The sequence below is a fragment of the Mixophyes fleayi genome, chromosome 12 (genome assembly GCF_038048845.1).
Source record: "Mixophyes fleayi isolate aMixFle1 chromosome 12, aMixFle1.hap1, whole genome shotgun sequence".
Classification (NCBI taxonomy): domain Eukaryota; kingdom Metazoa; phylum Chordata; class Amphibia; order Anura; family Limnodynastidae; genus Mixophyes; species Mixophyes fleayi.
In genome coordinates this window covers 24,019,764-24,032,760 of record NC_134413.1, presented here as the reverse complement: position 1 = coordinate 24,032,760, position 12,997 = coordinate 24,019,764, and the positions used below count along the sequence as shown (strand labels likewise).

Here is a 12,997-nt window from a genome sequence, read left to right as displayed (position 1 = left end):
CCCAAGCTCCCTCCACAACCCATGGTAAGCAGTGTCCCCCAGACTGGATGAAAGAGAAACTTCACTTTCTGATCTCATTGAAATAATTGAATACATATGGCAATAGTTAATAGTGTCAAAGTGTCAGGATTCTTAGCATGAACTCCAGAAAGAGTAATAGTGTGAAAACAAAGTGGCTTTATTTAAATAGAGATTCACAGGCAATAAATGGTGCTGTCAAATAATAAACAGCAACTGAGTTCATAGAAGCAGCAGGTTAAAAGACAGAAAGGGTGAACTGCAGCACAGGGTAGCAGGTTTACCAGGTTTGGCTCTGACGCTTAAGATGCAGGCACAAGGAGCTTGAATTACCAAGTTTAGCCAGGAGGCACAAAGCACTAGATCAGGCCTGTCCAACCTGCGGCCCTCCAAATGTTGTGAAACTACAAGTCCCAGCATGCCCTTCCAACTATCAACTGGTTGTCTACCAGCAAAGCATGCTGGGGCTGGTAGTTTCACAACACCTGGAGGGCCGCAGGTCGGACAGGCCTGCCTGCACTAGATGAACCACAGGAGATTCAGGCAAAAGGAGGATGATCCACAAATGTCAGGGAGCAAGCAGAAGCAAGATCAGATTAAAGCAGAAGTCAAATATCAGAGAGCATGTCAGGATCAGATCACAGGGTTTACACAGCAGCAATGGCAATTGATGATCTGGCACAGGTTGCAGGGAAAGGCAGTCTCTTAAAGGCCAGCCACAGGTGATTAAGATCCTGATGTAATGATGAAAGCTTAACCCTTGGCAGACAGTATCTGCAGAAGACAAATCAGCATCCACAGGGGAGATGCTGCTGCAACCAGAGGCAGATCATGGCAAAAATGTTGAACGGATATTAAAATGTAATCAGATGGTGCAAAGATGTGCTGTATTATTGACATGATGGCTACGTAGGGTCAATTATATGACAATGTAATTGTAAATGTAGTATGTTCTCATATACACATGAGGGTATATATTTCTCTGGGCTACCGTCATGATAAAAGGACATCATCATAGTTTTTCCTGAGCATAGGGAAGCGCAGGGGGCTGTATGGGATATCTGTATCCGACCCTCCCTCGACCGAACAGTGGCATGACATTCTAAAGAGGAAAATAAATAAGTTAAACAAGATGAATGTATGAACTTTGATTCATTATAGAGGTGCATTTGGTACCACCATCTTTCTGCATCAGTTTCACAGGAGCCTAACATCACTACTATATACTATGGGACCGATTCAATTCTGCAGCGAATAACTCAGCATTAACAGTATTACCGTTAATACGGTAATTTTAACCTGGATTTCATCTTGCAAGTAAAATTCTAGCGTTAGAATTACCATATTAAGGGCAATAATGTGCAGTTTTACCATATTAACAGTAAAACTGCTAACGCCACATTATGGCAGAATTTAATCGACCCCAATGTGTTCTGCTCCTTCCAATATTTAACTTTCATTCTATGATTTCCTGCTTACGTCAGTTCTCCCCCACACGTCATAACACTGCCCGTAACTCATACTCCTTTACATAAACACACAAGTCACTGCTTTCCACAGCTCTTGGTTTATGGTGCCTAGACCCCACTCATAGACACCGCCAAAAGAGTAATTGACCTTGTATTTCTATAATCGTATCACACATAAAATATATCATATTTGGTATCCTAATACTTAAGACACCTAGCCACCTGGGGACAATTTCTGGGCTTGCGTTTGGTGGGTAAGAAAAAAAAAAAGTACGTAAAATCATGAAAAAGCAATTAAAAAAATATTTTTTCATTTATTCAACATAAAAATGTGGTCTGGTCATAGATGAACATAATCCCCCAGTCATAAATGTGTTACTCTGCTCCTGTTTCTCTTACTATAGTATTTGTATTTTTGCCATATGGTTTTATTTTCTTAGCCACCCTTTAATGAGGGCCCCATACAGCTTCAGACTTGTTTTTCCATTAGCCAGTCCAGTATGCAGCAAACTGTCCGCTTGGCTCTCTTGTAGCATTTTAAAACTTTGCTTTCTTAAAATCACCAGCTATTTCTCTTTTAATCCAACTATGAAGTTTCAACATAACACACATCCGTTGTTATTGCACTTGTGTGACCTTGGCATTGTATTTCTATGGGAAAGTGATGTAGAAGAACACAAAATGTCGAAATATTACAAGTTCTTGGCAGGCTCATCGCAGGACTTTTGCAATGCTTCATTACGCAATAAAACGGTTTACTTGCACAATTAGCAATGTGCTATATCCAAAGTTTTGTGGTTAATCTAGCTCATGCATCTTTTAAACAAAAACATTGTTATATTAAAACGCCCAGTAAATCATGGCTTCCCCTAAACTATAGGCTTTAGACGTTATGTTAAATAACACAAATCCTTAATTGTTAGGCAAAAATCCATCAAACTTGCTTACCCTGAGAAGCAGTCTTAAAGCCAGCTGTAAAGGGTGAAATTCCTCTTCGATTAAATTTTTAACGCCTTCATTTCCAGACTACACATGAGAGAACAACCACCAAACTAGGCTTTCTCAACTTCAATAACATTACCAGGTCATGGATCTAGGACTCCATAAGTCATCAACAGGTGAATTACGGTAATCTATTTCATTCAATGACTGATTATTCTGCCCTGCAGTGAGAAAACCTCCAACTCAATCCTCAAGAGCTACCAACAGGTCATGTTTTCAGGATTTTTCTGTAGAAACACGTGGGATAATCACTTACATAGCCAAATAGATAAACTCAAGTGTGCATGATTAAAAACATCCTGAAAACATGACCTGTTGGTAGCTCGAGGACTGAGTTTGGGCACCTCTCACTAATGATTTGTGGCACATGCAGCAGATTCCATATGCAGCTTGGATGTTACAGAAAAGAAAAAAAGATTGTACCTTTAATTAAAAAAAAAAAGTGACAGATAACATGCCCAATTATTCTTATCTAGTTCTGAGTCTCTTCAGCCACCTGACTCTGCTAGCAAGTGTTCACCTGTGCAAACACCAATCCTGTTTAATTTGATCAATTCTGTAGATTAGAGTGAAAGGCATATTCTGATGGTTAGTCTAAGAGGCAGAACACAGGCCTAGTGGCCAGTGAGCTCACACTGCTTCACAGCGCACCCACCACCAAGCACAGGCACGCTATGAATAGGCACAATTAGCGATCATTGAGCTCCTCTTGCTACTCCTGCTAGGAACGCCTGATTGGCTGCTGCAGAAGAAGCAAGTGCACCATCACCAATTATAGCATGGTTATCACAGACAGCACTGGGCATATGCTTAGGGGAGCTGTATACATGGCTACTGTCATGGGAATATTTGGAAATGTATTCTTACTTGCCAGGACTGACATTCCTGTTTAATCTTCTTTAGCAAGATCAGCTTGAGGACTCTCTCACATATATGTGCTGCAAAAATGGGTAAAAATGCATGAAAACTAATGCACGATTTAGTAATGTGTTTTGCACTTTTGTCTAAGCAACCTATTGTACTGGTAGAATGCATTAACACAAGAAGTAGGTTGTGCTGCTTTCCACAATTTTAAACACAATGGTGGAATGCTTTCAAGCATTAGTTATCAGCTGAAAAGTGCATTAACAGCTGATAGGTGTGATCAAGCTGGAAAAGGAGGTGGTAATTGGAAGGCCTTAATTCATTTATGCTCTACACCTACGACAAAAAATAGGCATTAGCCTACTAGTGCCCACAGCTATTTTGCAGACCAAGAACATAAAGCTACAGGATGAATACATTTTCCACAAGTAGATCAGCTTTGAGTGAGCAACACATTGGCGTAGTGGTTAGCACTTCTGCCTCACAGCAGTGGGGTCAGGAGTTCGATTCTCGACCATGGTCCTATCTGTGTGGAGTTTGTATGTTCTCCCTGTGTTTACATGGGTTTCCTCCAGGTGCTCCAGTTTCTTCCCACATTCCTAAAACATACTGGTAGGTTAATTGGCTGCTATCAAATTGACCCTAGTGTGTGTGTGTGTGTGACTTTTGGAACCAAAATCCAAACAGGAATACAGGCATGCAAATGGAATCATTTTATTGTGATTTATATGGCGACATTGCAAAAGAACACATGCTGCAACATTTATTTCTTTACAAAAATCTGTCAAAACAGAGTTCTTATTAATACATGTACTTCAAAACAGAAAGACTAGTATCCAAAAAGGTAACTAAAAGGAGACAACACCTTTCTGTACTTCTCGTTCAATATGGTAATTCTCCCTCCCAAAATTACCTAGACCGCTTAGTTTTGCTTCAACGCCCTAATATTCTCCAGTCCTCTGACTTAACGGGGAAGAAATCCAAGTCGACATCTTTAATTCAGCTGTGTTATAACACACAGCATGTAATGACCCAACTACCTCTCATACAATCTACAAAAACAATATGTACAATGTATTCTGAATCCCTATTTACAACGTGCCAGCATAGGAGAGCGTTTACACTTACCGCCACCAGTATGACACTAAAGATATGACTCCAATCACAATGTCAGTCAAACATTCCTTCACCACTAAGATTAATCAGGAATTATACACTTGCCATAAAGCTGCAGCATTGACACAGTGTAAATAATGTATTGTTCTGTGTATATTCATAAAGACACAGACTCCTAAACTGAGACTTTACAACAGTTTGAAAAAGAAAAAAAAAATAATTATAAAAACTTTGTTGCTAATGATGTGAAGAGAGTCCTATGAGCGGTCTACAATAGGCCTGTCCAACCTGCAGCCCTCCAGGTGTTGTGAAACTATAAGTCCCAGCATGCCCTTCCAGCTATCAACTGGTTGTCTACCTGCAAAGCATGCTGGGGCTTGTAGGTTCACAACACCTGGAGGGCCGCAGGTTAGACAGGCCTGGTCTACAAGATTCTACAATAAACTGTCTCTAAGCTTTTTTTTTCTTTGAAGTCACTTTCAATTGCACCCAGTCCTGTAATAACCATTTGCATAACTGTAGTTAGTTTTCATGTTGGTATCAGATCTGAACATCTTCAATTCAAAATTAGTTTCCATGTCAGCAATAAAAATTGCAGAATGAGATTAAAATAAAAGAAACAAAAAACCCATTAAAACCTACGTGCAGCATCACTATCTGCCCTAGCAGTGGCTGGCCAAGACATTGAAGAAATGATACACTTCCTCCTTGTCAAACACCGCCACTTCTGTGGAGCACTCGTTGCATTTTACAGGGTGATACATTTCCGCTTCTGTAGTTTGGGTTTCCGCTGCTGCGTCCGCTGAGGGAACCTTCATTTTTTTGCGATGGCGCCTCCTGTGCTTTATGGGCTGTTCTGGGAATTTCAACACTTCCTCCTTATTGACCGTGCAATTCATGACAAACATGGCTCTGTACTGAGATCTATACGACTCGTGTCTGCAAAGGAATTTACATGACGGAGGTTTAATACACATTCCCAAAACACAGACCCAAAACAATAGCATCATATCATGTAGGAAGAGTAAATGTCAAGCATACGTTGGCTACATAGAAATATATGTTAAGGATTATTAAATGATGCACATACCTTTGGCAATCTAAGCAGAGGGTGGTCATGCAGGCTGGACAGTTCAAAATAGCATCACTGCTGGGCACAGCTGGTACTTTGCCATGTTGGGTCTGAGATTGTCTTGGTGTCCTTATGTTCCTATAACTAGAATTTGACCAAACAGATAAGATAAACGGTAATAATTAGCTAGATCTGATAACAGGTCAACAATTTACAACCTCTGCCAATCTAATTTGCCGCTTATTCTTCTGCTTTTATGTTTTTATTCTAAATAGATATGTAATACTTTATTCAATGGTCCGTTACTACTAGTAACTTGGACATTGTCTACAATGATGCATATGTTTTACCTTCACAAAATAAAATTAAATCAAATGAGTTGGCAGAACAAACAGCAAACTCAAAGTTGACTAAACCAAGTCAAATGTCCTAATCCTTTCCTTCCCTGCTCTATGACACACAGCAACATCAAAACAAAAGCATAAATATTTTCATAAACCTTGAAATAGTGAATTTATATTTGTTAAACAGTTAAATAAATTTGGTCAAAAAAAATAAATAAATATGTTCGTTGGAAATGGTTTACATATAAAAAAAAATGTTATAGATTAATGTGTTTCACAAAACACTGTAGTGCAGGAAAGTCAGTATAACAAATCATACATAAAAAAGAACAAGCATATAAGAGGTTGATGAGGAAGGTGCAAGAAAAGATAGAGAAGACCCTGCTTATAGAGCTTATAATTGCCTGTCTCGAAGGCACACACGTTTCTGGATGGTTTGATCGGTGTCACCCAACAGCATTGGTGAAAGATTTAATAGCAAGTACAAAAGGGAAAAAAAACACCCTGGGAGCTCAGTAGAGGAGTCACCACATCCTTCTAATGCCCCTCATAAAAGTTAATAAAAAAGACAACTTTGCTATGAAATCCTGGAGTTCTGGACAGATAGATACGCACAGTACACACCCTAAGGAATGAAGCTGCCTCTTTGGAATGTTTAGGGTACAAGGATTGTAGCACTAGCTTGTGGTTAATGTGAAAACTCAAAACTGCCTTGTTTTCATGCAAATCTAGGTGTGAAAACTGATGAAATGTAACCTTCCAGGTGAGAAAGCAAAAAACAGATTGAAAGAGCTCAAAAGGAAGAGAACATGTCAGACCAGGTCTGTATGATGCAATCTGGAGACTGAAGCACTGTGTGGCATGCTGTAGCAAGCATAGGGCCCTGTAAACACTACCATCATAGTAGCGTTTCTGTATGCCCCACCAGGCTATCTGGGTTTGGATGAACCGCTGCCACTGGCAGTCATTGCCCTAGATACCGAGCAGGACAAAGAGGGAAGGGGTATGCGATACACAAACACACACACACTGCTGCAGCTGTGCAAGCCAACCATGACATTTTGGGCACTCATTTGGATTAAACTGCTCTATGCCCTTTCAATGCTAAATATGATAACACAAACATGAAACTTTACATTTCTTCATGCAAGTGGAAAAATATGACAGCTCATTTCTTAATACCATACCATTGCCTGTGTTTCTCATACAGATACATACTTAACATGTATAAGTAGTTTAATGGTACCACATATTGTGTTAGGATGACAGTTTGGGGAAGATCTTGCTATACTTAATACCTTGGAAGTTTTTAGGTCAGTTGGTTACAGACCATCATCAATACATTTTGCCAACATGAAAGATAATTGCATATTGTCAAGAAAAATCTAATTTAATCTATTTAGTTAGGAAAATGATGGCATGGCCTTACCTCCTCCTTCTAGCATCCACCCATTCCTGGTCACGGTCATCCTCGTTGGGATCATACAGAAGGTCGTCGTTAGTTGGTACTTTGTGCTTTTTCTTCTGCCTCTGCTTCTGCCCAGTTTCAGCTGCTGAAAGAGAAATCACACACGGGCTGCATTAGAAATAAACACAACACATTCAGCAATACATTTCCATTGAATCACAACTCCAGTCACAATGTAGAAGTATACCAAGCAAGCAGTACATAGTACGATTATATTCAATCCTGCTGCCATAGACTTTCTAAGGAAAAGCTGAAGTCTTCACACCCTTTGACAGCTGTCTAACAGTGCAATTCCGCTTAAAAATGGGATTATTGTGCTTAAGTTAAATCCTTTTCTCTGAATTCACGGAGGATACTTGAGGTACAGAGTTTAGGGAGATGCACTTTAAATTTACCTGCAAAAAGCTCAAGCTCCTCCAACTCTGTAACCCAATTTGGCTGCTAGGAACTAAACTTTGTTTAACAAAGCTCCAAAGGAGTACAGAAGAAGGGTAGCAGCATTAGGCAGAGGGAAAATGGTGGTTTTGGATAGACAAGCTACTTGAGCATCTACCAGAGGAGGAGATTCCCGTTTCACCATGGCAGCAGTAGGGAGAGAATAGAGGGCCTGTAAGCGACGTGAAACCTGGATTTTGCAACTCTGTTTTACCGACACCTCATACAAAAGATCCTCCACCTGAGGTGGAGAAATAAACCATCCGTCTCTTTGTCCTCTTGAACAGTGAATTATCCAGGGTTACCAAGTTGAATATTTAGTACTTGTCAAACGACATGCACCAAAGCCTCTACTCTCTGCACACTACCAGGATCCCCTTTGGTGAACAAGGAGTCATCAGCTCCCCTGTCCTCCTAGGAGGGAAGTTTAGCATGTTGGACTCTTCCCAGGACTGGAGAACCACAGCAAGTTGACGATTATGGGGTTTTGATGTGGACGTAGAATCCAAAATAATTTTTAAAAGGAGAATGAAACCTGCATGAGACCCTGCACTGACTTAGCCAGGTTCTGACAACATGGTGGCATGTCAGATGCGGCAGGGGAGAGCCTGAAGGTCCCTGCCCCCAAGATCCAAGAGAAACATGAAAAAACAAAAAACAGAAACTCTCTTCCCAAATATAATAAAGAAATAAAAGCTACCCACAGCAGCTACAAACAACAAGTCCTGCTCCTGCGGGCATTAAAAGAAATGAGTTAGGGGTGTGGCTTGTGAGCTTCCGCTGATCTACGGAGCTCCTGCAAGCCACTCACTAAATAGACATTACCCCGTGTTTGAGAATCCCGCATAGTAACAAAAGTAGCACGGAGAGGTCACTGATCCACCAAGGACCCCCCTCATCTGGCTATTAAGTCCCCAGTCAGTGGTTGTTTGTGAAGCTGACCGAAGCTCCACGCCCAACTACCGTGGCACACACTTCACAGCTCTCATAGAGGGATCCAAAGAACGTAACTCAAGTGCTCTATTATATCGGGGTTACCTCCCATCGGGTGATTGACTATACCCCAAATCTGTAGACAGATATACCTACAGCCGCCGTCACACTGAAACAGCGGGCGCCATCTTACCTCTACGCAACGGGACCTATTTTCACTACCCTTCCTCCCCAGCAGTCGTTGAAGTGATTATCTCAGCCCCAGCCAGATGTTTCACCGACATCTAACTAACCCCCACAGGGAAGGTCACAGTTACCGAACTCTCTACATGGCGACAGTTGAGTCTCCACAGGCTGCCTCCTACTGCTCCCCACTGAGGTAACCCATCACATACTAGCCTTCCCTGACCAGACCAGTACTTCACTTGGCAAACACAGTTGTTGCATGAATAGAAACCCCACATTTGTGCAGGACTCAAAGGCTACAGACTTTACTTTTATAAGAAAATTCATGGCAAGTGTCTTGCTCATTTCCTATCCTTTCCACTAGTGAATTAACTAGACCTTGCTATTACTCTGACTGCCAAGCTGGGACAAACCATACAGGGTTAAAAAAAAATTAGACCCTTTTTTTTTTTAAACTGCCTGCACTTTGCTGCAAGACTGCCGAGACACTCAAGATATATAAATTTCTCTTTTTTGCTTGAGCTGTTATGAGACATGCTGTTGACTTGAAACCCTTTTTTTCACTTTCCCCCACATGTCCTCTACGGAACCAATCATCCAGATCTACCTATCACATGCTTAATTCTCAAGTATGCATAAATCAGCCAACAAAGGACACAGAGGCGCCACTAGTGAAATCTCTCAATTTCTCACGACATGAGAAAACGACACCGACGTCTCCACCTGCCCCCCCCCCTCATGTAATATCATATAAAAATAAATGTAAAGTCCTCAATTTTTTTGTTTCTTTTTTATATTTCTGAGCGAGTTACTGTCAATTTTTGTTTTATATTTTACAACGTATATCGTGCTATGTCCCCGGCCATTACTGATATGTCTTAATCTTTTTATTTCTATCAACAGCAATGGGTACAAAATAACAGAAAAAAATAAAAATAAATAAAATAAAAGCACACAAAAACTAAACACCCCACCCACAAACAAATACCCAAAACAAGAAACCAATATATTTGATAGGCATAGAACATACCTTCCTCCTCCAAGTCAGAGTCAAAATATACATCATCATAATACTGCTGATTGCTGCCTTCTGCTGGTGTTGTGGCAGAGCTGGAGGCTGCACCTAAAATACATAGATTAGTGTTCAATATGTCATCTCTACTGAAACGCAATAAAAACTCGTACCAGAGAATTAACACAGGTAAAGGAAAAACGAAAATGGCAAGAACCAATCTCTTTGACCACAAATCTGACTACATAGCCCCCAGCTACCTACCTAAGCAGCATATGCCTTGTACCAGCAGTTTGTGAGATACTCATTGCCACTGGACCTATAATAACACTTCACTCAGGCTAACAGTTGGGAACAAGTAAACTCATGGCATTCAAAGGCTGCCAACACATTTGGCTGGGCAAACAGTGGGCACCATAGTTCACCATGAAAAAGAAAAAAAGCCAGATTTATTTTGCCAATAAATCTACATAAACACTAAAACAGGAACTAACCCGCATCCCCAAAGACAGTTACATCTCCCAAGCACAATTTGAGGTTAAGCAGTTGCATGAAAATGTGTTACGTGCAGTGCAATATTTGCAAATCACTGTGCCCTACACCTTTCATCATGATGTGTTACTGATCATAGCTATAAATCTCATTTTTTTTATTTTAAATGATCGTCTTTAAGCATAAACCAGCATTGTCCAGTCAGTAAGAAAAGACAGTAGGAATCACATCTTATACAAAGACTGAGGGGTAATTCAAATCCATCCGAAGTACCGCCGCGTAAAACGTATTACCGTTATTACAGTAATATTAACCCGGCTTTATGCTTGCAGCTCAGGGAGCTGCGAGCAAAAAGCCAGCGTTGAAACTACTAACGGTATTTAAGTGCACTATTACCGTAATAACGGTAATAGTGCGCAGGCCGCGTTACTTTTTACAGTAACAAGGCCAATTGAAATCCCCCTTAGAGAAAATATATTGTGTTCGAATTTAAAAATTCAGGGACAGTTCTATAGAAAAACGTTTAAAAACAAAAATCCTTGGAAATCAGTGAAAATTGTCAGCTATATCTCTTTAAAATATTTTAGCTGTATCATCTAATGTTCCACAACATTAACACACTGAACTGCCCACACATCCTCTCAGTAAGTTTATTGTCAATCCACACCTACTTCAGAGTTGCCTTATTTTTATCAGCTTCGCAATCCCCTGCTCTGCTGTCTGCATAAATGTTACACTTTTAACCTGGTTTGAAAATGTCCTTTTATTTCTGGATTTATAAGAAACCATATACACACCTGTATGGACAGGCTGCCAGCTCCCCTCCACTGTTTTCATGGTAGAATTCAGCTCCTTTTCCATCTCCTTTTCAAATTCATCATCACTGGAGGACTCGCTTTCACCGGTAAGACATTCACGAATTAACTTTCGCTTCTGTTCAGGGGTTCCATGTAAAAGCACATCCAATTCATCTTCAGAACTGCAGAGATAGAAAAGAAAAATGACTTTAACATCATGGCTCACTTACAGTCAAAATAAATACATTTTCCAAAAATAAATACAGTACTACTGGCAAAAACATTAATAGGAATACATAAAAGCATATTAGAATGCAAATAAAGCAGTAAAATATAGGAGTCATTTAAGACTAAAAACTTAAAAGTATAGTGTATAGCTGAAAGTATCTGTATTAGCACAACTGCAAGAAGTAGTCAATAAATAAATATTGATATATAACCACTAAAAGTGAATTTACCTGCTATCGGCACCTTCCTCATCACTAGGTTCTTCGATTGCATAGGCGTCATACTCTCGCTGTAACCGATGCATGATTAAACAATCTTAATCAAGTCACTGTCGTACAGCATGTGGTGTGGTCAGGTGACCTACTGCCAGAAGGATGTTATATTTTAGGTTAAAATAATAATAAAAAAAAGACATCCATTAATTCAGTGGACAAGTGTAAAATACTATGGACAAGCAAACAAAAACATTTTATTCAAGATGATGAATATAATAAAATGGTGGCTAAGTGGATAGCACTTCTGCCTCACAGCGCTGGGATCATGAGTTCAATTCCCGACCATGGCCTTATCTGTGTGGAGTTTGTGTGTTCTCCCCATGTTTGCGCGGGTTTCCTCTGGGTGCTCCAGTTTCCTACCACACTCCAAAAACATACTAGTAGGTTAATTGGGTGTTATCAAAATTGACCCTAGTCTGTGTCTGTCCGATTACGTATGTGTGTATGTTAGGGAATTTAGACTGTAAGCTCCAATGGGGCAGGGACTGATGTGAATGAGTTCCTGTACAGCGCTGCAGAATCAGTGGTGCTATATAAATAAATGGTGATGATGATGATGATGATGGGAATATACCTTATATAATTTCAGAAGACACCAAGTTCTGTGGCCATATAATAGTAATGTAATTCTTTCACAATTAGTGACATCACTAATCACCAACTATAAGGATCTAGCTTATTTGTTATTTTACATCTATTCAGCTCCCTTGTGTATTATAATGTAATAAACTGCACTGATAGAACGGGGTTTTATTTCTCGCAGGGTGCACTTTCCACAAACCTAATATACCTCAGAATCCTGAAATCAGAATTTTATGAAGACATAAACTAGTATTGTAAAGAGAATAAACATTTCTGTATGTAGGAGAGGCAATAACTATGTGTCCCCAGATGAGGTAGAACTACAACCAGCAGGGTGGTTTTGGGACCTATAGTTCCCACAGAAGCCCACAGATATATACAGCGCTAAATATCCACAAACTGGAACCGAGTGTACATTACCGGCCTCCCGGGAACGTTTTCTTTTAGTAGAAACCCAACTATAATCGGGGTCGCAGATTAATGACCTCACTATTATTTCACGTCGCACGTCCTATGACGTAACCTGGACAAGCGACGACCAGAATGCCAAATGCGGCTTTCGTTTGCGCATGCGCACTAGCGGTGAACTGATAGCGCATGCGCACTCTTGTCTTTGTTGAAAGATCCAGGGCATAGTGCTGACTTGTATTATCTGTCCGTGATGTTTACATCTCAGACAATTTAGACTGTGGAAATTAGCTGGT

General features: G+C 40.2%; 1 protein-coding gene across 3 annotated transcripts; it reads right to left on the bottom strand.

Moving 5' to 3' along the window:
- Positions 1–4,051: 4,051 nt before the first annotated feature.
- EAPP (E2F associated phosphoprotein) lies at positions 4,052–12,819 on the bottom strand. Of its 3 annotated transcripts, none has more exons than XM_075191740.1 (7): positions 12,714–12,819; positions 11,667–11,799; positions 11,209–11,390; positions 9,938–10,030; positions 7,315–7,438; positions 5,560–5,685; positions 4,052–5,408 (listed from the first exon to the last, which is right to left on the bottom strand). In XM_075191740.1, exons 2-7 carry the CDS (start codon positions 11,738–11,740, stop codon positions 5,132–5,134), a joined length of 876 nt encoding a protein of 291 aa, XP_075047841.1. In that variant the 5' UTR covers positions 11,741–11,799; positions 12,714–12,819; the 3' UTR covers positions 4,052–5,131. The 3 variants fall into 3 exon arrangements, with proteins under 3 accessions (XP_075047841.1, XP_075047843.1, XP_075047842.1); XM_075191742.1 differs by having other exon boundaries at positions 7,315–7,435; XM_075191741.1 differs by having other exon boundaries at positions 11,667–11,796; positions 12,714–12,807.
- Between the last annotated feature and the right edge of the window lie 178 nt (positions 12,820–12,997).